This window comes from Hyaena hyaena, unplaced genomic scaffold, assembly GCF_003009895.1.
Source record: "Hyaena hyaena isolate Hyena2069 unplaced genomic scaffold, ASM300989v1 scaffold_1, whole genome shotgun sequence".
NCBI classification, from domain to species: domain Eukaryota; kingdom Metazoa; phylum Chordata; class Mammalia; order Carnivora; family Hyaenidae; genus Hyaena; species Hyaena hyaena.
This window is the reverse complement of record NW_024080633.1, coordinates 11164805-11190456: the sequence shown is the minus strand read 5'-3', so window position 1 is coordinate 11190456 and position 25652 is coordinate 11164805. Positions and strand designations below refer to the sequence as shown.

General features: G+C 52.7%; 1 protein-coding gene across 10 annotated transcripts; it reads right to left on the bottom strand.

Moving 5' to 3' along the window:
• Nucleotides 1-1879: 1879 nt before the first annotated feature.
• On the bottom strand, nt 1880-20576 carry DEF8 (differentially expressed in FDCP 8 homolog). 10 transcript variants are annotated; one of them, XM_039227128.1, is made up of 12 exons: nt 20514-20576; nt 13723-13856; nt 12385-12482; nt 9798-9947; nt 8774-8915; nt 7324-7488; nt 6653-6780; nt 6435-6548; nt 5817-5897; nt 4894-5034; nt 4648-4757; nt 1880-3651 (listed from the first exon to the last, which is right to left on the bottom strand). In XM_039227128.1, the coding sequence occupies exons 2-12, from the start codon at nt 13844-13846 to the stop codon at nt 3549-3551; spliced, it is 1356 nt and encodes a 451-aa protein (XP_039083059.1). In that variant the 5' UTR covers nt 13847-13856; nt 20514-20576; the 3' UTR covers nt 1880-3548. The 10 variants fall into 10 exon arrangements, with proteins under 10 accessions (XP_039083059.1, XP_039083068.1, XP_039083050.1 ...); XM_039227137.1 differs by lacking the exon at nt 20514-20576 and adding an exon at nt 20106-20306; XM_039227119.1 differs by lacking the exon at nt 20514-20576 and adding an exon at nt 19667-20085.
• Between the last annotated feature and the right edge of the window lie 5076 nt (nt 20577-25652).

The window sequence follows — 25652 nt, the reverse complement described above, 5'->3', positions numbered from 1 at the left end:
GGGGGGGGGGGGGGGGGGGGGGAATTCCCACTCAACATGCAAAGCCTGAATCCTATCAGAAAAACCCACATTGAAGGATATTCTTCAAATTAATTACTTTGTGCTTTCTTTTTAAGTTTATTTATTTTGAGAGAGACTGAGACAGCGTGAGTCAGGGAGGGGCAGAGAGAGACAGAGAGAGAGAATCCCAGGCAGGCTCTGTACTCAACACAGGGCTCAAACCCACAAAACCGTGAGATCATGACCTGAGCTGAAACCAAGAGTCAGACACTTAACCAACTGAGTCCCCCGGGTACAATTAACCTTTGCTTTTTAAAGGGGTCCATCATGCACCCTTCCAGATTAAAGAAGGCTAAATAGACATAGCAACTGAATGGCAAAATCTAAATAAGTTTTCTTGTAGGTTCTGTGAAGTGTCCATGTCGACTTCCAGGTGATAACTGCACTGTTGCCTTGTCTGGCAGGAATACACAAGTATTTAGCGCAAAGAGGTATAATCTCTGAAACTCACTGCCAAAGAGTTCAGAAAAAGAAATGTGCATATGCAGAGAAAGAATACAGCAAATGGGGCAAATGTTAATATTTTAGGGAATTCAGGACCTCCCGGGTGGCTCAGTCGGCTAAGTGTCCGACTTCGGCTCAGGTCATGATCTCATGGTTCATGAGTTTGAGCCTCACGTCAGGCTCTGTGCTAATAGCTCAGAGCCTAGAACTTGCTTCAGATTCTGTTTCTCCCTTTCTCTCTATTCTTCCCCTGCTAACACTCTCTCTCTCAAAAATGAATAAACATTAAAAAATGTTAATGGTAAAAGAAAATACTATTTTATCACCTGAAAGAGAGGGAAAACATATTTCATCTTACATCAAGTATCCAAAGTATGGCTTTAAGTTATGTGTCGTTGGAGGTGTGTGTTCAAATATGCCGGGTCCCGCCCCACAAACAGCCCTCCCTCAGCTTTCCCCCCTCCCTTCTGCTTCCGCTCATCGAGCTCTCAGGTTTCTATAGGCTTAGGGTGACAGTTTACCAGCCTATGTGACTTGCAACTGGATACGAATAGTATATAAATACCCCTTCTAACGCAGAAAATTCCTTCTATTCGCAGGGTCATGGCCCCTTTGAGATCCTGGTCAAAACTGTAGATCATCTCTCTGAAAAGAATGTTCATATACAGAGGCTTGAATGTAAATTGGAATAGGGGCACTCAGTGTTCTCCTGAAGCCCAGGGTAATGGGAATGGTCTTGAGTTTCAGCGAGGGTCCTTTTTTGGGTCTAGCTTGTGAAAGAGACTGCCAGGAGCTGGACATGTGACTTGCACGATCAGCCAGTTTCCTGCCGATTCTACCAGGTTATGGGACCACTCCGTCACCGTGAGGGTTCCAGAAGACACAGTTTCTTTTTTTTTTTAATCTTTATTTATTCTTGAGAGAGAAACAGAGTATGAGCAGGGGAGAAGCAGAGAGAGAAGGAAACACGATCTGAAGCAGGCTTCAGGCTCTGAGCTGTCAGCACAGAGCCTGCCTGACGCGGGGCTCAAACTCATGAACCACAATATCATGACCTGAGCTGAAGTCAGATGCTCAACCAACTGAGCCACCCAGGCGCCCCCAGGCGTCTATTTCCTGAGCATCTCTACACGCCAGGCTCAGTGCTTCCTAGAACCTACACACACCCCAAGGTATGTGTTTTCATCTTTCATAGAAATGGAGCTGAGGGGAATCCACACACTCAGCCCTCTGTCTGATACCCATCACGAACTCCCCAAACCAAATTACATTTGGCCCCACTGGATGGGGGATGCTGTGGGCTTTCCCTAAGCCTGCAATTGGTCTGCATGTCAACAAATCCTGTCTTGTCCCGGATTCACCACGCACACCAGGGTCTAGAGAACACAGATTTAATGAGACAGCAGCTATGGCGTCAGTACAACTGCTTGTCCCTTGCTGCTCTTCTGTGACGTGCTGGCCGTGCAAACTGGTTCTTTGGTGGGCTCTTGCTGGAGTGCTGTGGACTCTAAGACCCACACATGATTTTGTTTAAAGATTCTGTCATCCAGAAGAGGAAAATGGAGATATTGGGGGAGGAGATATGGGGGTTGTTAAAAAGGGAGCCAACTCTTTGTCCAGCAGATGCCAGCTTATTAACGCTTTCTATGGACACAGTGATTACAACTAGAATAACGTGACGTTCATTACACAGTAAAGCCAGGAGTGGCCAGTATCCTTATGACAGAAATGGAAAACAGTGGTGAGAAATGTGTGGATCTGGGGGTGTAGGAAAAGGGCATTTGGCCCCTAAGTCCCTCTTCATCCCTAGAGAGGAAGGGGAAGCAGCGCAGGGACCTGTTGCTGACCCCACCTCTCCAGTGTTTGCTTCTCACTGTTACCCCAAGGCAGGTCAGAACACACAGTGAGACGGTTGCCTAAAGCCACCAGCTGAGGCTTTTCTGATGGTGCAGAGGAGCGAGGAGGAGGGGACACTGCCTTCAGCCACCTCTCTAACCCTCCAGCAGGCTAAGCCGACCTTTCTGCTGCCCAAGCGTCTCCTCTTAGGCTTCCTGCGTGGGCTCTAAGCCTCCTGCCCAAAGCTCCCTTGAGCCAATATTCCCAGTACCTCAGGCCCCCAAACAGAAGACCCCTGGCTGGTGGTCTCTGAGCCGTCCAGAGCCCTCCGCAGGCACTGTGGTGGCAGCATGGAGCTCCTCCGGCAGAGTCCCCAGAGAAGCCACATAGGCCTACCGCAGCCGACCCCGATGCCTAACCTAGAACTCCTCGCCCCCCCTCCCTCCCGCCAGGAACATAGGCCCTGCTTCCAAACTGGGAGGCTGGACAGCCTCTTCCAACTGGACCCCCAGCCACCCAGCCTGGAGCACCAAGGTAAGCTGGGCTGAGCAACGGCAGGAGGAGTGGCTGGTCCACCCAGGGGTAGAGACCACGGCCCCCTTCCCTGCATGTTGTAACAGAACTGATAGCCCCTGGGCTGGTCCTGTCAGAGCACAATCTAGAGAGAGAACCTCAAGAGGCAGGGGCGATCCCCCAGGAGACAGTTGTGAACAACCCCAGCCAGGGACAGCAGGAAGTCTCCAAACAGACAAGGGGCTGGGGGATGGGAGCCTCCAGGTAGATCCAAATCATCCATTGCAGATTTTCCTCAGGCCAAGGCTGGGCGCACCCCCAGGGCTTGCCGGCCACTCCCCCAAAGCCCTCTGGGGGCTTTCAGGGTGGCCAAAACCCAGCAGCCTTGGGCTTTGCCAAGGCTCTTCGCCACAGGGGAGGTGAGAAGGCTTTCCCCGCTTCCCTGCTTACAGAGCCCTGCAGCCTTCACAGCAGCACACCCAGGGAAGAGCCAGGCGAGGCTGCACCTTGTCCCAGCAAATGCCCGGGGCACAGATGATGGTCCTTGTGGTGCTGCTTACATCCCTCTGGCCCAGCACAGGGGAGAGGTCCAGGGGCTGCACCCTTGGGGGTCTCCAGAACACGAGAAAAACCTTGACTTTGGCAATGACCATCAGGTTGGATGCCGGCAAGGCCTGGGAGGGGCGCCTGTCGCTCTAGGCGTCCACATCTGGACCGGGCTCCTGGAAGAGTGACTGCTTCCGCAAGGTGAGCCGGGCACACTTGGGGCACGTGGTAGAGTTGTCATAGTAGCAGTCCCTGGGGGGAGGGGGACAGGGGGTCAGCCCTAGGAAGGGCCCAGGCTCCCTGTGTAGGAAATTCTACCACAGAGCCTTCACAGGCTTCCTAAGTCAGGCTCTAATGTCCCCTTCTCCCAAAGGGTAGAAGGTAGGTCAGCACCCAGGTGTGTCTGCCAGGCCGGTGACCTGGCACCTGAGTGCAGGCCCTCTCACCGCTCGGCCTGCCTACTTGCGCTCACCACCACCGTGCAAGGCCTCCAGCTGGGGCACAGGGGTGCACAGACTATCACATTTGGCAGCGACACAGCAATGGCCGACATGTGTCACACGACACTCCCACGGCTAGCTCAAGTGAGTCCACACTCGTGGCATTCGTTTCTGCTACAGTCCCTTCTGTGACAGCAGGCCCCGGTTCCGCAGTGCCCGTGGCTGCTAGGGTGAGCAGCAAGCGCAGGCGGGAACCCACAGGGACAGAAATGGGGGTGCCCATCTGAGTCTGACTGAGTCCAGCGTGAGAAGCCGTGCAGTGCCCAGCAGTCATCACTTGCTATTAGTCATTGTGCTTATTAAAGAATTAAATTATTTTTCTTCCAAAATATGTGGATTCTTTTTCTAAACAACCCACTAAGTCTTTTTGTAATAAATGCTTAAGGTTGTTTGAATCAAAGTACTTAATAAAAATGTCCCTATTTCTTTTGGCCCATGGATGTTTGAAAAAATCACCCAGACACTGCGGGGACCAGGAACCAGGAAGTTTAGGAACCTCTGGCCTCAGGTCTGGTGGAAAAGGGAAGCAAGTCAGACACTGTGCGCACACCAGGGGGCTGGGCTGCAGCGCCCTCCCCAGCCCCACGGGTGCTCAGCGCACTTTGAATTTAGTTCACATCAGGGTCTAACTCCATACCTAGGATCGAGGCAAAGGGCTTTGAAAATCAGGCAGCAAAGGCCTGACCCCCATGCCTCCCTTGCCCTCTTCCCCACACCTGGCCCAAGGGCGGGTCGGAGCCACACTAACCTGTGGAAGACAGCAGAGCACTCAGTGCACACGGACGTGTGACTGTCGAAGGGGAACAGCACGTCGCCCTCTCTGCAGAGCTCGCACACGAAGCCCTTCGCCTGACACCGCTGGGGCGACAGTGGGGGGGGCAGGTCAGCGCATGCTCCGAAGGGCACACTGGGCCAAGCTGCTTTCCCACCATCCCTGCCCTTGAGACCAGGAGCGGAGAGAGGGACGCCCCCTGGTCCGGGGCGGGGGGCCCACCTCACAGTCCAGTTTGATGTGCTTGGCGAAGAGCGTGTGGGTCTCTGTGAGTGAGCAGCCCAGGCGGCCAGTGCGGGCGTCCAGGAGGTCCTGGACAGAGTACATCTCGTCGTTCTCCACAAAGTGCTGCCGGTCCTGGAGCTGCGGGGCCCAGCAACCGTGACCCCAAATACCGGGGGGGGGGCCCTTCCACTGCCCCCCCCCGGCACGCCCATCATCCGGGCCGAGGGGTGCTCATGGAAGCAACAGGCTGCAGGGTGTCGGGGCCCCATGCGGTGCCCCCACACCACCCACACAGGTCACTTTGCTGCTTCCCACCCGGCAGCACCCCACCTCTGCCCGGCATGCCGCACCCCTCCCGGTCCTGGCCCTGCTTGCCACCCCAACATTCTGCACCTCCTTTCCCTGCTTTATTTTGTCTATAGACCTCACCCCCCCCCCCCAACATACTGCTTATTTTTCTTCCCTGAAGTGAGAGCCAGGACTCCTTCCTGTTCGGCTCCCTGCTCCCGACGATCTAAAGCAGTGAATAGCCACGAGTATTTGTTGGACAGATAGGTAGGTGAGCCTTGGAAAATGTGCTTGTGGTCAGTCTTGCCTGGGCAGGCCTGTGCCTGGTCCACTGCGTGGAGGTTCAGATCAGGGCTACAGGGAAATACCTGCTTCTCCCAGTGTTTCCCACCGTGATGTCACCAGCGAACACGCCTGTGGGTGGGATGCCTGTGTGCTGACTGAAGACCTAGCGTTCCTTGGGACAGAGTGTGGGAGACCCCCTGCCAACGGCCCAGCACACTTAAGCTATCAAGTCATCTGAAAAAGACTTGGGCGCAGCATGTTCTCACTGCCCTGGCTCTGTTTCCTGCTTGCCTTCCCCCTCCCTGACCCCAGACCCCCAGCTCCCGCCCCGGGGCCAGTGGCCTGACCTGCAGGAGCAGACGTGCTTCCATGGCCTCCTTGCAGGTGATGAAGTACGGCTTCATAAGCAGGATGTCCTGGCGCAGCTTCTAAGGACGAGAGGGCAGGTGAGCATTCTCAGCCAGGGCAGAGCCGCACCCTGGCACGTCTGGGTGGCTGAGGGTGCTGGCACTCCGGGCCAGTCGGGGACAGGGTGCATCCCCCAGGTCACCTCCCCCAGGATGGTCCCAGATCTGAGAGCTCCAGCCAAGCTCAAGTGCAAACCACAGCTTCCAGGCCAACTGCACTCTGAGGTGCATTCATCCTCAAACACGTACAAAAAAGAAACAGAATGTAATACATCTTGATAATGTAGTATGTGAGTTATGTTGAAACAATCTTTTGGATACATCGGATCAAGTAAAATATATTATTAAAATTAATTTCACCTGCTCTCTACTTTTAACACGGCTACTAGAAAATTTCAGATTGCCTCTGGGCCGAGTGTCGTTGTGACTGAACAGTGCTCTAGTGTCTTCAGCCCTAAAGTCGGCCAAGGGGCCTCACCGTCCCTCAGCAGGTGGCATCCCTCCCCGCTCCCAGGGCGCTCGGAGACAACGAGACCCGCCCCTCCCACCCAGCCTCACCCGGATCTCCACCAGCTCCTCCACGTAGTTGAAAAGCAGAGGGTTGATCTCCCGGAGCCTGAGAACCGGACGAGACGCCATCAGCGCCAGGTAGCGCAAGCTGCAGCGGGACACCTGGGGGGCGTGACAGACTGGCACCTCCAGCATCGCACATACCACCCCCCGTCCCGGCCAGGCTCCGCCCCCCCCCCCCCCCATCCCCACTCTCCTGCCCTTGCCTTGCGCGGCTCAAAGTCCCAGTTGTGCACAACCCGTGCAGGGATGATAGCCAGGTCATTCCAGTGGCAATGGCTGCAGTAGTACTGGCCGGTATAGTCGCACTGCCGGGCCTCGCTGGGCACGCCCCCTGTGGAAGGGGGGCTACAGAGTCAGGGCAGCCTTCAGGGTCCCGGACAGCTTAGAAGCCACATACGGGCAAACAGCCACCCTCCAGAGCTGATGCGACGTCTCCTGACCTGAAGAGGCCCTGAAGCAAATCAGGCCCCCGCTGCCCTCAGGTTTGTCATCCACGAAGTGGGACAACAGCCCCCACCATGGGATGGCTGAGAGGACCCCATAAATTAACATTAGTAAATCTCTGGAAGAAGGCCTAACATGTGGTATATGTGAGACTGTTGTGCGGCTTTCCCCTCCCAGGTGGGCTTTCTGGGCCACTGGGCCGCTGGTGCAAGGCGACCTTGCGAGTACTCCCCCGCGCCCAGTCTGCCGAGCGGGAAGAGAAAAGACACCAGTGGCAGCCCCTTCTCACTCCGCAAGGAGAGAGAGCAGGACGCCACCCATAGGACCCAAGCTGCCCTTAGCATCTGATTGATCCGGTTTTCTCACAGCGGTTGGCTGGGCTACTCTGCCCGAAGCAGCCTCCCTCACCCTGAGCCCTGGGTGCACTCACGCAGGGAGATGGGCGCCCGGCACTCTGCACAGCGGTAATCTTGGCTGTCCAGCCCTGTCTCGGGGCAGATGTTCAGCTCGTATTCGGCTTGGTGGCTGACTTTGGAGCGCACACAGGGCTTGGAGATGAGGTTCAAGCACTTGCTGTGACACCGGTAATAACACCCTGGGGTGGGGAGGACGGACAACATGCCTCTCAGATGGTGGCGGGCAGGGGGGTGGCTCCTGCAGCCTGGACTGGCCGCCAGCTCTACTCTGATTCCCACATCAGTCTGCGAGCTTCTCCAGGCCCCACCCAGGCCCTGAACTTGAAAGGCCCCGTCAGTCCCCCTGCCAAGCCTTGCCCTGGGAGTGCGTGCGGACCTTCCTCCTCAACCCCAGCCTATCTGCCATTCCCTCCTGGATGCCTAAAGGGCATCACACTCACTCGGTCTAAATGGAATTCTCATTCTTCCTTAACAGACCCACCTTCTACACGCCGTTTTCCCGCCTCACATTTCAGTGGCTCCATCTTTCCACTGAGACTAGAAATTGTAAATCATCTCAACTCCCCTCTTATGCCCCTTCTTAGCCCTCCAGGTAGTGCCGCACCCGGGCCCTTCTGATCTAAAACAGCCCCACCCTGATCAGAGTGCCATCACCTTCCCCGTCGTCTCCTCACTCCCTTCTTCAGTTCATGCTCAGCTCAGCAGCCAGAGTGGTCTTGTTAAACCTAAGCACGCCCGGCACTGACCTGCGGCCCCCGGAGCACTTACAGAAAAGCACCTGCCACTTGCGAGCCTCCTCTCAGATGCAGTGGCCCAGCCGCACTTTGCTCTGCTCGACACCGAAGACACTGGACACACACCAGTGTGTCTAGCCAGGTCCCCCCAGGAGCATCCCCCCCAGATACACCCCTGACCTGCTCAGCGACCTCCAAGTTTTGCTTGAATGTCCCACGAGGCCTTTTTATTCCACCCTAAAGTCATACCATCACACTCCCTAGTCTATGCTATTCTCTTTCCTTATTTTTCTTCAACTAACACACCATATGCTCGTTCAGAACAGTGGCATCCTTAGAAATTTTCAGCACTAATGGAAAAGTTCTCTTTGCACTGTCCAATATCAGTCACCAGCCTCGTGTGGCCATTAAGCACTTGTAATGTAGATAGCACTCGTAAGGAAGTAAATAGTTATTTGTTTGAATCAGTTTAAATTTGAATAGCCACATGCGGCTCCTGGCTACTACACTAGAAAGAAATGTGGACCTGAGCCTGATAAAAGCAGGAGTTTGAGTCTTTTGTCCCGTTTTATCCCCAGTACCCACAGGGCTCAGTAAATACCGAGCTCACTGCAGAGAATTCATCCGAACAGAACCCAAATATGGCAGCAGAGCAGAGCTGAAGGTCTCTGCCCTGTCCTGGGGCCCAGGACTACCCCCGCAGGAGGAGCAGGTCTGGGGCCCGGCCCACCTGTGCAGGTGTACCAGGTCTGAATGAGCCCCCAGATAATGGTGTTACACTTGTCACAGGTTTGCTTGACACTCTTGCTCTTCTCCTTGTAGAAACGGTGCTCAAGGAGGACTCGGATGTTGGGCTCATCTTCATTAGGGTCCTAGAGAGAGGCCCAGGGATGGGTCATATGTGAGGCCACTGCTAACTCTCTTTCCTTCCCATGAGCCCCTCGAGTTATTTCCTCCAGGTACATTTACAGCACATATTGTGAGCTTCCCCAATGTCACACCCCGTTTTCCCTTTAGCGAAAGAAATCTCCAGTGATCAATCAGGCCTGAACCACCCAGAGTACAGACTGATTCTCCCTACGTCTCCTGCAGTGAGGTGCTGTCTGGGACTATGTTAGGGCCAAGGGTGTGTGAGTAGAAGTGACATGGCCTTCTCTCCCCTCCCACCTTTTTCTGCTGAGACCCAAAGCGACGTGAGGCCATCTTGGATTCTTACAAGGGCTGCAGGGCCTGGGGTCCCCAACACAATTAGCTGCCCTATGGGTTCTAGACGGCCTACAGGGCTTCTACATAGTAAAAGTACACATCTGACTCTTTTAAGACACTGTACTTTGGGGTGTCTTTGTTACCATAGCCTTACCTATATTCTAGTGAATATCTGCTTTTTAAATTCCCAGGGATTCGTGAGCCAGTCAGGACCCAGCGGCAGCCCAGCTAAAGCGTGCACACACTCAAGGACTTCACTGTGTACAGCTGTGGGTTTTGGCCTCCAGAATCCATTACCCTTACTCTTGTCCCCTTTGCAAAATCCTCAGGAAACCACCCCCCACCCACCGCCAACTCTACGTCATGAGGTTCAAGGGCGGCCTTACCTTACATGCGCCAAGAGGAGGGCATGTGACCAAGACTGGCCAATCAGGATCAGACTAATAGAGAAAGCCTACACACGAGGTGAGGACCCACCCTTTCGGGGTAGCTTCCTATTTCAGCCCCTCGAATCTGGAAGCCTCCATGGGGGTTAGGTCAGCACACACCTTCAGCTCCTGGAGTTTCAGCCGGAGGTGGATGAGCCTCACTACGGCATCCTTCTGCTTCTCTGAGTGCTCGGGCAGCTCCAGAATCACCTGCTTGCACTCCTCGATGGCCTGTCGCAGCTGCTGAATGTCAGAGGCCAGGAAGAGACCCTGCCCGGTGGGTGGGGAGGGGAGCCGTCAGGTTGCATCAAACGCCCACCCTGCATGCTCTCCACGTGAAGGTCAAGCCCAGAGCAGGCCTTCCGGCTCCTCGCTCGCCTAGAAGAAGAAACTGGAGCCTGGCACGAGGGGCCCAGAGAATTGCTCAAGGCCCGGGAAAGCGAACAGCACACGTAAGAACTACCTCATGCAACCGGACCCCCAGCTGGACCTGTCTACTCACAGGCCTCTGAAAACCTAATTCAGGATGTTTTTCAAAACCAATTTCATGGGGCACCTGCGGGGCTCAGTCAGTTAAACATCCGACTTCGGCTCAGGTCATGATCTCACAGTACATGAGTTCGAGCCCCCACATCGTGCTCTGTGCTCACAGCTCGGAACCTAGAGCCTGCTTCAGATTCTGTTTCTCCCTCTCTCTCCGCTCCTCACCCACTTGCTCATTCTCCCCCGTCTGTCTCAAAAATTAATAAACATTATAAAAAATAATTTTAAGAATAAAAAATAGTAATAAAGAAATTGAGGGGCGCCTGGGTGGCTTAGTCGGTTAAGCGTCCGACTTTCGCTTAGGTCATGATCTCGCGGTTCGTGGGTTCGGGCCCCGCGTCGGGCTCTGTGCTGACTGCCAGCTCAGAGCCTGGAGCCTGTTTCAGAGTCTGTGTCTCCCTCTCTCTCTGACCCTCCCCTGCTCACGCTGTCTCTCTCTCTCTCTTTCCTAGAAATAAATAAAAACATTAAAAAAATAATAATAATAAAGAAATTGAATCACTTCTCTCGCTATGCTATTTTGCTTACTTCTAAGGAGTTTCCTCTTGGATGAATGCTGAGGAAATGACCATTGGCCTGTCATGAAGGAGAGGAAGTGGCCTCTAGCTTAATCACCAAGCCCAGAAACACACCCCTAGCCCCAGCACCTGACAAGGACCCAGGGCAAAGGCCCAACAAAGCCCCGAGTCTCAGGAGATGGCTCCCACTGTGAGAGGAAGACAGGCTGGAGACCAAGCTGGAGAGTTGAGGCTGACGGGAAAGACAGCTGCCCTTAGGAGCCACCCTTCTCCTCCAGGAGACCAGGCAAAGAGAAGGTGACACCCCCACTCTTGGATCTCAGGGTGTGGCCCAGAGGAGTGGCTCAAAATGTTTTAAATGAAGATACAAAACAAAATGAAATACCATACACGGAATAAAACGTAAATGAGAACTGGGGGCTTCTAGGTGAATCTTTTTTGATTTAAGTTACATTTGAATGTTACTATGTTTCTCTCAAATAATAATTGAAGATATGGGGCCCCTGAGGGCTCAGTCAGTGGAGCCACTAAGCACCCAGCTCTTGACTTCCCCTCAGATCACAATCTCACGGTTCATGGGATGGAGCCCTGCATCAGGCTCTGTGCTGACAGCGTGGAGCCTGCTTGGGATTCTCTCTCTCCCTCCCTCTCTCTCTGCACTTCCCTGGCTCTTGCTCGCTCTCGCTCTCTCTCTCTCTCTCAAGATACATAAACATTTTTTTTTTAAGTTGAGGATACACAGGGTGCCTGGGTGGCTCAGTCGGTAAGAGTCTGACTCTGGCTCAGGTCGTGATCTCACAGTTTGTAAGCTCGAGCCCTGAGTTGGGCTCTATGCTGACAGCTCACAACCTAGGCCCTATTTTGGATTCTGTGTCTCCTCTCTCTGTCCCTACTCTCCCACTTGCACTCTGTCTCTCTCTCTCTCAAAAGAAATAAACATTAAAAATTTTTTTTAAGTTGATGATACTTTGCATAAAACTAAAAGATTTTCAAACTCTTTTCTTTAGTTTACTTATTTTGAGAGAGAGAGTAAGAAAGCAGGGGAGGGCAGAGAGAGAGAGAGAGAGAGAGAATCTCCCCACTGTCAGCGCAGAGCCCAATGCAGGGCTCGAACTCACAAACCTTGAGATTGTGACCTGAGCCAAAATCAAGAGTTGGACACTTAAACCACCGAGCCACCCAGACACTCTGATTTTCAAGCTTTTTTAAAAGAAATCATTAGAGCCTTTTAATTAAAAAAAAAAAAAAAAGTTTCCATGGAACAAAGTATTGAACAGAGGAGAATGTCCCTGCAGAGCTGAGTGGAGGCGGGCAGGGGGGCCCTCCCCTCCCTCAGCCACAGCCGTGGGGTTCCCTAGGAGCCCACAGGGAACCAGCCCTCACACGTGCCTCAGGGGAACCTGGAGCAGGGGGGAGGGGAGGCCCAGCACTGGAAGAGTAGCTCCAGGCCCCAAACCCCAGGTCAGTTCACCTTCTCTGGTTCCCCAACAGGTTTTCAGGATGGGAGTTGGGTGTCACGTGGGTCTCAGATTCAAGGCCCAGGAGGCCCAGCGCAGGTGGCCTGGCCCTGCTGCCTGAGGGTGGGGAGACAAGGAAATGGCTGCCCCCCCCCCTTCCTTAGGGGCTCGCCCAGGCCCAAACCTTACCACAGGGCGGGAGAAGTGGTCCTCAGAGAGGCCAAGGTCCATCACTCGCTCGGTGCAGTGGAATTCTGGCTCCCCAGGGGGCAGGTCAGGCAGGGCCTCTGGAGGGGGTACAGGTGTGGAGCACAGCAGAGAGAAGGGAAAGTCAACCTGTCTTTCCACCAGGGGCAGGTCGGGGTGGGAAGGACCCTTGGGGATGAGAGACGCCCATGGGAGGTGCTGGGGGAGCCAGGCCCTGCCCCACATCTGCCCTGCTTGCATCTGGAAAGAAATCCACACCCTTCACAAATTAGAGCCTTTCCAAAAAATGAGGTGGGGGGGTGCCTGAGTGGCCCAGTCAGTTGAGCACCAGATTCTTGACTTGAGCTCAGGTCATGATCCCTGGGTCATGAGATCAAGCCCCACGTCAGGCTCTGCACTAAGCGTGGAGCCTGCTTGGGATTTTCCCTCTGCCTCCGCCCCTCTCCCCTGCATGCACACGCTCACTCGCTCTCTAAAATAAAAAATAAATAAATAGAAAAATAAAAAGGGGTGGAAAGACACACATAGTGCTAAGAGCGGTCTACAAAACAGTGTCAGAGAAACATCCCAATTTCAAAGGCCGACTTTGTGTATGTGTATACGGACTCAAGGCTGCTAGAGGGCTGAACGCCAGAATTCCTCAATCCCTGTGTGAGCACGCACACACACACACGCACACGCACGTACGCACGCCCTGAACACCCCATGGTGACTCAATCTGCAGTTCCTAGCGCTCACCCCTCCCGGCCTCCCAAGCTGCTGGGTCTCTGTTCAGGGCATTCTGTCTTCTTCCTGATGAGACCTCAGCTCTGAGTTCACTCCCCAAGTGTTCCCTGAGTGAGCATCTGCTATGTGCTGAGCCCTGGGACACAGCAGGGACAAGACAGTCACAAATCCCTGCCCTCAGGAGTGTGTGTGCCTGTGTGTGTGTGTTGTGTGTGTTAGTATTTATTCTGGGGAGAGCACAAGTGGAAGAAGGGCAGACAGAGGGTGACAGAGGATCTATAACGGGCTCTGGGCTGACAGCAGCAAGCCTGAAGTGGGGCTTGAACTCACAGAGAGCTCATGACCGGAGCTGAAGTCAGATGCTCAACCAACTAAGCCGCCCAGGCGCCCAGGAGTATGTGTTCTAACGCAGGGATAGAAGTAAGTAAACTAAAAAACAGGTGGAAAGTGGTTTGTGCTGCGGAGAAAAGGGAAGTGGGCAGCACAGGCCCAGCTCTGTGGGAAAGCCAACATGGCCCACAGGAGGAACTGGGGAGGGGGGGGGGCACAGCGTGAAGGGTCAGATTGCCCACACAGGCCTCCCCCAGCACCCACCTTCAGAAGCGATGTCCGGGGCCTCCTCACTGGCCCGCTGCTCATGCTGCCTTGGCCCAAGCTGCTTGTTGAAGGGGTTGAGGTGGGCCTGCCGGAACCGGGCCAGCTTCTCATCATATTCCATAGCATCCCCCCTGCAGAGCGGGACGGGGCAGAGATGGCCTTCCGGCTCCTGGACTCACTGCACTCCTACCCCCCTTCTGAGTTCCTGGGGGTTCAGAGGGCGCAGGCAGAGCACCCCCACAGCAGGTGCCACATGCTGCGCCTCCTGAAACCAGCTCAGCCCCTCACCCAGGCCGCTGGTGGTAGCAACCCCTCAGGAACAGCAACCCGCTCCGATCGCGCAGCTGCGATGAGCAGGGTCGGGATGCGACCTAAACAAGGGCACCCGGCCAGTCGGAGCGTGGGCCCCTCTGGCCCGACACCTCACTCATCCCCAGCCTTCACTGCTGAGAAGAAAAGGCTTGGCTGCTTCCATGAGGCACCACCTACCAGGACTCAGTTCCTTACTTCAGACCCCAACCAGAAGTGCTCCTTTTCTGCCAGAGCAACCCAAAAGCACAGCCCCTGAGCCAGCCCGCCAGTGAAGACCGTACGAGAGGCCACAGTGCTGTACACTCTGAGCTGGTGTCGGGTCCAGGCCTGCTCTGCCATCTGCAGGATGGCCTTGGGCAGGGCCCACCTTCCCGCTGCCCCACGGAGCTCCAGCTCTTGGCTGGCCATGTCGAGGAGACCCCCGACTACTCGTTAAGCACCACGTAGGCAAGGATGGCACCTCACTGGCCTGGATTCCCACTGATGCTCCGCGTGGCCTGAGTCAGGGCAAGGCCCCACACCAGGGGGACCCCAGGAAACAGAGAGGAAGTGCTCAGTTTACCACCTGGCACTGCTGTCCCCTCCCTAGAGCTCCTTGAACTGCAGAACACACATGCCCGATGGCCCCTGAGGGAGAAAGGGCTTTGAAGAGGGCAGGGACGTGCATCCCAGGCCCACCCACTCCATGAGCTGGGCCCCATTCCTCAGCCCCTCCCTGCCTCCAGGGTGACATGAGTTCACAGGAAGGCAGATGTTTTCTAAAGCTTTGTAGGAAGTCGTTAGGCTTTCCTTGTGCCCTTTTAGTCTGAAATAATTTGTAATTCTCAAAGATGACCTTGTGACTCCTATCCGCACCCCCTCCGAAAGAAAGAGAACCGAGCCCAGACGATGGCCTTCACAGGCCGCCCACACACCTTGCCAGTGCTGGCTGCCCTGCATCTGGGTCAGGAACTCTCACGCCGTGAGACCCGTCCTGCCTGTTTGGCCTCTGTAGTGGGGATGTGGCTTGGGAGTTCTGGTTAGGCAGACACCAGCACCCATTGGCTGGCTGCCCCTGGGTCAAAGCACGGGAACTTACAGGTGCCATGGGCTTAGGCCTCCACCCTCTCGTCACCTGACAGCTGTGGGCAGCACACACACCCAGTGCCTCTCTGGACAGCAGGGGCCCCCGTGTCCTACGAAGCAGGACTCTGGGGTGTAGGAGACACCCAGGATTCCTTCACCTCTTCTTCCCAAGCGGTGACAAAGAGTCTTTACCTGACCGACTTTAGTCAGGCGCCCAAAACTTATCATAGGCCCATCTGTGCCCTTCCTGTACAATCCAGTTTTAGGGAGACCCCTGCTGTTTCAGTTTAGCAGGAGCACCCCCCACCCCGCCCTGCATACCTCATATGTGATATCACCCCGGCCCGCCCTCAGCAAAGATCCTATCGCGTGGGTTTAGCCAGAATCCTCCCCTCACCCCCAATGCCTCCCCTCATTAAGTTTCCACACACTGATTTTACCCTGATCCTTGGCTATAAACTCCCACTTGCCCATGCTATACTCAGAGTTGAGCTCATTCAAGACCGAGGTCTCTTTTCCTCTACTGTAAGAGCCCTCAATAAAATGTGTGTTGACTGTTTTAACAACTATCCAGGTCTGTTTTTTTCTTTGAAAGTGGGGGAGCTAGATTTTTGGCTAATCATGATTTCCCAGCATCCCTACAGCTGGATGCGGTCATGACACTATGTTAAAACCAACAGAATGTAAACAAAGATCTCATGAGAATTGTTCTTAAGAGGAGGCATTGCCCTTCTTCAGCTTTTTCTAACTCTGGTTATCTGGGATACAGATGTAACAGGTGGAACTAGAGCAGCCGCCTCGGGTTGTGAGGCAGAAGCCCTGAGTTGCTTCACACCCAGCCTTCATTCAAACGAGACAAGGATAAACTTCTTTTTAAATCACTGTTATTGGGAGAAGGATTTCTGTCTCTAACTTCCAAATTAGACCATCTGATCTCTCTGAGAGCCTTGTGGTAATAAAATGAACCGGTGCTATTCAAATCCCAGCTCTGTCGGCTCCTAGCTCACATATATAGTCTTGGGCAAATGCCTAAATCTTTCTTTGCTTTTCATTTCTCATTGTCAAGTGGGGATAATAATAGTACCCAGTGTACAGGATTATCACAAAGATTAAATACGAAGTTGTGAGTATCCTGGCCAGCACGCAGCATGCATCCAACACATATCAGCTACAACTTACCATTATCATTGTTACTAATGTTCTAAACTAAGAATCATACAGCCCTTGACTCAATATCCGCAAAACAATCAATATGATTCATCACATCAATAAAAGAAAGATCAAGAACCACATGATCCTCTCAATAGATGCAGAAAAAGCATTTGACAAAATACAGCATCCTTTCTTGATTAAAAAAAAAAAAAACCTTAAGAAAGTAGGGAAAGAAGGATCAAAGCTCGAGATCATAAAAGCCATATATGAAAAACCCAATGTAGGGGCGCCTGGGTGGCTTAGTCGGTTAAGCGTCCGACTTTCGCTTAGGTCATGATCTCGCGGTTCGTGGGTTCGGGCCCCGCGTCGGGCTCTGTGCTGACTGCCAGCTCAGAGCCTGGAGCCTGTTTCAGTCTGTGACTCCCTCTCTCTCTGACCCTCCCCTGTTCACGCTGTCTCTCTCTCTCCTAGAAATAAATAAAACATTTTAAAAAAAAAAAAAAGAAAGAAAAACCCAATGCTAATATCATCCTCAATAGGGAAAAACTGAGAGCTCTCCCCCTAAGGTCAGGAACAAGACAGGAATGCCCACTCTTGACACTGTTATTCAACATAGTATTGGAAGTCTTAGCCTCAGCAACCAGACAACACAAAGAAATAAAAGGCATCCAAATTAGCCAGGAGGAAGTCAAACTTTCTCTCTTTGCAGATGACACGATACTCTATATGGAAAACCCAAAAGATTCCACAAAAAAACTGCTAGAACTGATCCAGGAGTTCAGCAAAGTGGCAAGATATAAAACGAATGCACAGAAATCAGTTGCGTTCCTATACACCAACAATGAAGTAACAGAAAGAGAAATCAAGGAATCGGTCCCATTTACACTTGCACCAAAAACCGTAAGATACCTAGGAATAAACATAACCAAAGAGGTGAAAAATCTATATACACTGAAAACTATAGAAGCTGATGAAGGAAATTGAAGATGACACAAAAAAATGGAAAAATATTCCATGCTCCTGGATAGGAAAAACAGATATTGTTGAAACGTCAATACTACCCAAAGCAATCTACATATTCAACGCAATCCCTATCAAAATAACCAGCATTCTTTACAGAGCTAGGACAAACAATCCTGAAATCTGCATGGAACCAGAAAAGACCCTGAAGAGCCAATACAATCTTGAAAAAGAAAACCAAAGCAGGAGGCATCACAATCCCGGACTTCAAGCTGTGTCACAAAGCTGTGATCATCAAGACAGTACGGTACCGGCACAAGAACAGACACTCAGATCTGTGGAAAAGGATAGAGAACCCAGAAATGGACCCACAAACGTATGGCCAACTCATCTTTGACAAACCAGGGAAAAATATCCAATGGCATAAAGACAGTCTCTTCAGCAAGTGGTGCTGGGAAAACTGGACAGTGACATGCAGAAAAATGAACCTGGATCACTCTCTTACACCACACACAAAAAGAAACTCAAAATGGATGAAAGACCTAAATGTAAGACAGGAAGCCATCAAAATCCTCAAGGAGGGGAGCCTGCGGGGCTCAGTCGGTTAAGCAGCCAACTTCAGCTCAGGTCATGATCTCACAGTCTGTGGGTTCAAGTCCCACGACGTTGGAGCCTGGAGCCTGCTTTGGATTCTGTGTCTCCCTCTCTCTCTGCCCCTCCCCTGTTCTCTCTCTCTCTCTCTCTCTCTCTCTCTCTCTCACACACAAAAGTAGTAACATTAAAACAATTTTTTTTTTAAATCCTTGAGGAGAAAGCAGACAAGAGCCTCTTTAACCCTGGCCGCAGTAACTTCTTATGCAACACGTCTCCAGAGGCAATGAAAACAAAAGCAAAATGAACTACTGGGACCTCATCAAAATAAAAAGCTTCTGCACAGAGAAGGAAACAATCAGCAAAACTGAAAGGCAACCGACAAAATGGGAGGAGATGTTTGCAAATGACATCAGATAAAGAGTTGGTATCCAAAATCTATAAAAAAAGAACTCATCAAACTCAACACCCAATATACAAATAATCCAGTGAAGAAATTGGCTAAAGACATGAACAGACACTCCCCCAAAGAAGACAACCAGATGGTCAACAGACACATGAAACAATGCTCAACATCACTCATCATCAGGGAAACGCCAGTCAAAACCACAATGAGATCCCACCTCACGCCTGTCAGAATGGCTACAATCAACAAGTCAGGCAACAACAGATGCCGGTGAGGACGTGGAGGGAGAGGATCTCTCTTGCACTGCTGGTGGGAGTGGAAACTGTGCGGCCACTCTGGAAAACAGTATGGAGGCTCCTCAAAAAATGAAAACTAGAACTACCCTACGACCCAGCAACTGCACTACTAGGTATTTACCCAAAGGATACACGTGTGCTGTGTCGAAGGGGCACACGCACCCCAATGGTTATAGCAGCTCTATCGACAATAGCCAAAATATAGAAAAAACCCAAATGTCCATCGACAGATGAATGGATAAAGAAGATGTGGTATGTACACACACACAGACAGACACACACACACACACACACACACTAGAGTATTATTCGGCAATCAAAAAGAATGAAATCTTGCCATTTGCAACCATGTGGATGGAACTGGAGGGTATTAAGCTAAGTGAAATTAGTCAGAGAAAGACAAATATCATATGACTTCACTCATAGGAGGACTTTCAGATACAAAACAGATGAACATAACGGAAGGGAAGCAAAAATAATACAAAAACAGGGAGGGGTCAGAACAGAAGAGACTCTTAAATATGGAGAAGAGAGCGTTGCTGGAGGGGCTGTGGGAGGGGGGTGGGCTCAGTGGGGGAGGGGCATCAAGGGATCTACTCCGGAAGTCATTGTTGCTCTATATGATAACTTGCATGTCAATTTTTTTAAAAAATTAATTAAAAAGAGAATCATACAGCCCTGATTTAAACTCTGGGTCTCCCACTGATAAGCTATACGATCCTATTTTTTTGCCCACAAATAAGGGGGAACACCTAGCTACCGGGATGGGCAGGACTGTGTGGCAGGGGGGCCCAGAGCCCAGAGCTGCTCCTAAACAAATGGTCACTGTCGTCATCACATGACCTCCAGCCTCACCCCAAGGAAATCTCCCAGCATTTAAAACGTGGCCAGCGCAGCTCTCCTCTGGGCTGGGGGCTCCCTTGGAAAAAGCATCTTTCATTTGCCTCCCGGCCGAGGCCATGGATGAATGAATGAAAGAATGAATGCATGGTCATCTGACCTCTCTCAGCCTCGGTCTCTCTCCTGCCAAGTTGGAGAATCACACTGTGTTCAGGGCTTCTGGGCACAGACAGGCGATGCCCCAGCACAGTGGCCCACAGCAGCGCCCAGCTGACCCTGACCCCGCACCCCTGCCCCCCAGCCTCACCCCTGCACTCACATTCAGGCTTGGCCTCCAGAGGGACCGCAGCAGGGTGGAGGCTAGGAGAAAGGAAGGGAACCCGCCAAGCCCACGGCCCCAGCTCTGCCCTCTCTGGCCACTACCCTTCTCTGGCAGAAGTGCGGGGGGGGGGGGGGGCCCGACAGCACAACTTGGCATCAGAGGGGACGCCAGGGGCACCGAGGGCGGAGCCCAGGTGCACTCACGACGCGCTCGCCCAGCGCGGCGCCCTGGCTGGGGCACGGCCCCCAAAAGGGTCTGGCGCCCTCCCGGCCACGAGAGAAGGGGGCGGGGCGGGGCACTGCCCTCTGGGGTGTCTGCCCCCGAAGCCTGGCGGGGCGGCCGCTGCCCGCCTCAGGAACGAGGCACCTTCCCCAACTTGACTCTCAACAACAGACCACACCTTGGGGACCCTCACGAGCCCGCTAAGGACGCCCACCCATTTCAGAGGCGAGGAGACTGAGGTTCGGGGGGGCCCGGCGGAGCCTGGAGCTGGCGCGAGCCCCACGTCGAGGCCGGAAGCGGCGCCACGGTCACCGGGGGCGGGCGGGGGCCTCCCCGGGGCCGCAGACCCGCCCGGGCCGCGGAGGGAGGCAGCGCGGGCCGCCGACGCCCTCTGCGCCCGAGGGAGGGCGGGGCGGGGGGCTCCCCGACCCGGCGGGCTCCCCGAAGCCTGCGCCGGGCGGGGGGGGCGGTCCGGGACGGTCCCTCGCCCCCCGCTCCTCCGGGCAGGGGGGCCGCGGCCGGCCCAGGGAGCCCCCGACGCCCGGGCGCCCCGGCCCCGGCCCCGGCCCCCCCGCACCCCCGCCCCTCACCCGGCCCGCCCCGACCCCCCTCCGCCGCTCACCTGACCGCCGCCGCCCTCGCTACATGGTAACCCGCCCGCCGCCCTCGCTACCGTGTAGCCGCCGCCGCCCGCTGCTGCCGCCTGCGGCCCGGAGGCTCATGACAGGCGGGCGCCCGAATTCGCGGCCTCCACGTCCGCCTCCGGGAAATGGGTGCTACCTCGCCCTCCGTGTTCCAGACAGCACGGCGGGGTGCTGCATTTTCTGTTTTCTGCTATATCACAGAAGTCACGGGGTGTTTTGTTTAATGTTTATTCATTTTGAGAGAGACAGAGCGTGAGCAGGAAGGAGCAGAGAGAGAAGGAGGGAGACACCGAATCCGAACCAGGCCCCGGCTCTGAGCTGTCAGCACAGAGCGCAACGCGGGGCTGGAATCCACCATCTGTGAGACCATGACCGGCAGAAGTCAGATGGTCAACCGACCGAGCCACCCAGGCGCCCCACAAAGGTCATAGTTTAATCGAGACCGCAACACTTAAGAAAAAAATGGTGGTATTTAATTGCTTTTTTAAAAAGCCCAGTGGTTGAGGGGAAAAAAGGGAAGAGGGTATCGCTGTGTAAACAGTGGCTACTGGCGTGCATCTGCACATCCCTATGTGGTGTTCGCAGCTGGTGAGGAAGGGAAGTGCTGCATTCTGGCCCGTTTTACAGAAGAGGAAACTGAGTCACAGTGAGATTAGGGGAAGAATCAGTGAAGAATGGGTTAGGGAACGTTGGAGAAGCCTGGATCTGAAGTAGCAGGTATTATTACTGCTTTCGAGGTGTGCCATGCCCCTGCTTCGTTTCTGTCTATAATCCTCACCTCTGCCTGATGTCCTCTGTCTCATACATCCAGTAGTAGTAGTAGTAGTAGTAGTAGCAGCAGCAGCAGCAGCAGCAGCAGCAGCATTTAATGTCGTATGTGTGTTTTTAAGAGAGAGAGAGATGGAATGAGCAGGAGAGGGGCAGAAAGAGAGGGAACAGAGGATCCAGGCAGGCTCTGTGATGACAACGGAGAGCCCGATACAGGACTCGAACTCACAAACAGTGAGATCATGACCTGAGCCAAAATCAAGACTCAGACACTCAACCGACTGAGCCACCCAGGTGCCCCTGACTCGTACCCTTTCACTTACTGTCTCTACGATCACCCCTCCCCCCACCAGGAACCAAGGGTTACAGGCAAGAGCTCTGTTTAGTTTCTTCAGTGCTTCTTGCCGAGAACAGTGTCTGGACACAGCAGGTGCTTCCTGACATGGACTCAGGAAGAGATAAGTCCCTGAGTGAGGTCAGCCTTGAGTGAGAGAAGGGTCCACAAAGGTGTGTTAGCACCAATTGTTGAATTGCACCTTGGCTGAGGCACTGTGACAGCCGAGAAGACAGACAAGGTCCTAGCACTCAGGGAGCCAGACAGACTATATGCAAAGATGCAAATTAATAAGAGATATGATGAGCACTGGGAAGGAAATAAACAGGGTGACAGATGGTGGAGAAGGTCAGGGGAGGAGGACGCTATGCTCGGGCTAAGACCCAAAGGGTAGGAGGTGAGAAGCATTGAGGAGCTGGGGAAAAGCATCCAGAGGGAAAATAAAGTGCAAAACACTGGAGGAACCGGAGGATCCAGTGTGCCCGTGGCAAAGAAAGGAGGTCAGCGTGGCCGGAGATGGTAAAATGGGAAGCCTGGTAAAAGGTGAAGTGAGAGGCAAAGCTGTGGCATTTGTACGCACACTGACTTTGATTTGTGCCGATAGGAGCCACTGGAAATTTCTTTTTTCTTAACAGGTTTATTGAAGTATAAATTGAATTATTTTAGATAAATGCCCAGAAGTGGGGTTGCCGGCTCATATGGCAGGTCTCCTTGTAAGTGTCGGAGTGAGCTCCACTCTGTCCTCCATCGTGGTTGCACCATGAGGCATTCCCACGGACAGTGTGCAAAGGCCCCGGGGTCTCCACATCCTTTTTTTTCTTTTTTTTTAATGTTTTATTTATTTCTGAGAGAGAGAGAGAGAGAGACAGCGTGAGCAGGGGAGGGTCAGAGAGAGAGGGAGACACAGAAATCGAAACAGGCTCTAGGCTCTGAGCTGTCTGTCAGCACAGAGCCTGACGCGGGGCTCGAACCTGCAAACTGTGAGATCATGACCTGACCTGAGCCGAAGACGGACGCTTAACTGAGCCACCCAGGCGCCCCCAGGGTCTCCACACCCTTACCAACACTTGTTGTCTTTTATTTTTCTGATAATAGCCATCCTAAGAGGTATAAAATGATATTTCATTGTGGTTTTGATTTGCGCTTCCCTGATGATTAGTAACATTGAGCATTTTTTAAAGTTTATGTATGTATTTTTTTAGTAATCTACACCAAACATGGGGTTCAAACTCATGGCCTTGAAATCAAGAGCCATGTGTTCTTCCAACTGAGCCAGCCAGGCACCCCACCACTGAGTTACCTTTTTCTATACACCTTGGCCATTTGTATATCTCCTTTGGAGAAATGTCTATTCATGTCCTTGGTCTATTTTATAATCAGGTTGTTTTTTGCTATTGAATTGTTGGAATTCCTTATATATTTTGGAAATTAACCACTTACCTGATATAGAGTTTGCCAATATTTTCTTCAGTCTCATAGGTTGTCTTTCCACTCTGTTATTTCCTTTGCTGTGCAGAAGCTTTTTAGCTTGATGAAAACCTGTCTCTTTTTACTTTTATTTCCTGTGCTTTGGGAGTTACATCCATGAAATCACTGTCAAGGCCAATGTCATGAAACTTCTCCCCTGTATTTTCCTCTAGGAGTTTTATAGTTTCAGGTCTTATATTTAAGTCTTTAATTCATTTTGTGTGAAATGTTTTTATGTGTTTTTTATGAGTTTTTATGTGTCTGTGTAAGATAAGTGTCCAATTAAAAAAAATTTTTAATGTTTATTTATTTTTGAGAGAGACAGAGAGACAGACTGTAAGCAGGGAGGGGCAGAGAAAAACGGAGACAAAGAATCCAAAGCAGCTCCAGGCTCTGAGCCATCAGCACAGAGCCCAATGCAGGGCTTGAACTCACGAGCCTTCGAGCTGTAAGATCATGACCTGAGCCAAAGTCAGCGATGTAACCAACTAAGCCACCCAGCCGCCCCGATTAGTGTCCAATTTTAATATTTGGCATATGGATATCCACTTTCCAAATGCCATTTGTTGAAGAATAAAAATCATAGGATCCTCTCTATCAGTAGATGTAGATAAAGTATTTTATAAGACTCAATACCCCACCATATTAAAACTCTCAAAAGTTAGGAATAGATGGAAATTAGCTCAGCATAGTAAAAGCCATATAAGAAAATCCACTGTTGCCTCACCCCTAAACCCCCGGCAGCCAGGAGCACAGCCAGAGGCCAGGCCAGGGCTGCAGGGGGGGTCTGGACACCCCCCTCCCCACCCTGGGATACGCTGGCAAGTTTCCACTGTTACCGCAACCATGGATGACTCTTGCATTTTCTTTTTATTAATTTTTGTTCTATGATTTTCCTATGACATTCAGCCATCCTGGAAAACTGAAGTATTCTCCAGGGTTACTAGAAGGTTATTACACATATGATGGGTGCTGGAAAGTGAAGGGATCCTGGAGAGAGACTCTAAGACTCTAAGATTTTTACAAATGGTTCCTGCTGGATAAGAATCCAGTCTTCCACCAAACACCCTCAGAGAAGGAGACAGAAAATACATGGAAGCTCCAGGAAGTCCCGCCCCATGTCTGACCACTCATGTTTGGCCTCAGTAGGGCAGTAGCAGCTTTGCTGTGTCAGAGTCTTCAAATTCAGAACCTTGAATGCTGCCAACAGAGTCCTGCTGTGTGATGCTCGCCCCCCACCCTTAGGGCGACTGGTGATGAGCTTCCTGGATGGTGAGCTCAGAAAGCCTCAGTCTGTTCGGAAGAAGACTGGGTATGAATTATGATTCTTTTTTTTTAAATATATTTATTTCTAGGAGAGAGAGAGAGAGAGGGACAGTGTGAACAGGGAAGGGTCAGAGAGAGAGGGAGATACAGAATCTGAAACAGGCTTCTGGCTCTGAGCTGGCAGTCAGCACAGAGCCCGACGTGGGGCTCAAACCCACGAACCGTGAGATCATGACCTGAGCGAAAGTCGGACGCTTAACCGACTAAGCCACCCAGGCGCCCCATGAATTATGATTCTGCCAGGAGCGGTAAAGGGCACCATCTCAGCTGAGCACTTCTCACAGACCAAGCATGGTAACCGTGTAAAAATGGCTTTGGTAAATTAGCGTTGAGGGTGCTCTAAGTTTGTTCAAGCCTCTATAACAAAGCACCACAGGCTGGGTGACTTATAAATAACAGAGATTTATCGCTCACAGTTCCGGAGACTGGAAGTCCGAGGTTGGAGTGCTAGACCGGTTGGGTGCCAGTGAGGGTGCCGGCCTGGTTTGCAGACCACCCTCGTCTCCTGGTGCCCTCACATGGTGGAAGGGGTGACGGAACTCTCTGGGATCTCTTTAAAAGGGCACTAATCCCATTCATGATGGCTCTCCCCTTACGACCCAAACACCCCACTTCCTAGTGCCGTTACAAAAGGGTTAGGAGCTCAACATATGAATCTGGGGGGACACACGGGTCCATTCCACAGCAGGTACAGGGCTGAGAAACCCTGATTTTGAAACTCGCAGACCGCGAAGCAGTGTTTGTGATCATAATAGTGGCAATGGGTGTCCTGCGCTTGCCTGGAGTATGAAAGTCGTACTGGCCACTTGAGTCAGAGGCGCGCCGTGTGAGCCGCCACCCCAGCAGCCCCTATCTACCCTTACTCTGCACGTCCCCAGGACGCGGGGTTCCGGTCAGCTTCCACATCCTGGTCAGAGGCAGAGACCTTCACGCTCGACAATGACTCGACTTCAGTTAGTTCGGGCTTGCTGGCCTCTGCCGTCCCTCAAACCCCGCAGGGGCCTGGCTCGTCTTCATGCGGCAGAAGGCGCGCCCGCCTCACTCCCCACTCGCGGTAGCAGCGAGAGCCGCGTCTGGGGGTCTCGAGAGGCTGGGTTCCATCTGCTTCCAGTGTGTCGGCTCTCGTGTGTCGTTATCTAAGCAAGGAGTTTTCAGAGACTTTGGAGACCAGAAGTCTCGTCCTTCAAGCCCAAGCAGGCACCCGGTCTTTGCGGTGGGAAAA

Coding starts and splice junctions, on each gene's coding strand:
- DEF8 (XM_039227078.1), bottom strand. CDS start 15,124: ATGGCACCTGTAAGTTCCCGTGCTTTGACCCAGGGGCAGCCAGCCAAT. Junction 9,948..12,384: donor ACCACTTCTCCCGCCCTGTG/GTAAGGTTTGGG, acceptor CCCACCGGGCAG/GGTCTCTTCCTGGCCTCTGA. Junction 6,781..7,323: donor CCGGGCGCCCATCTCCCTGC/GTGAGTGCACCC, acceptor CCCCTTCCACAG/GGGGCGTGCCCAGCGAGGCC.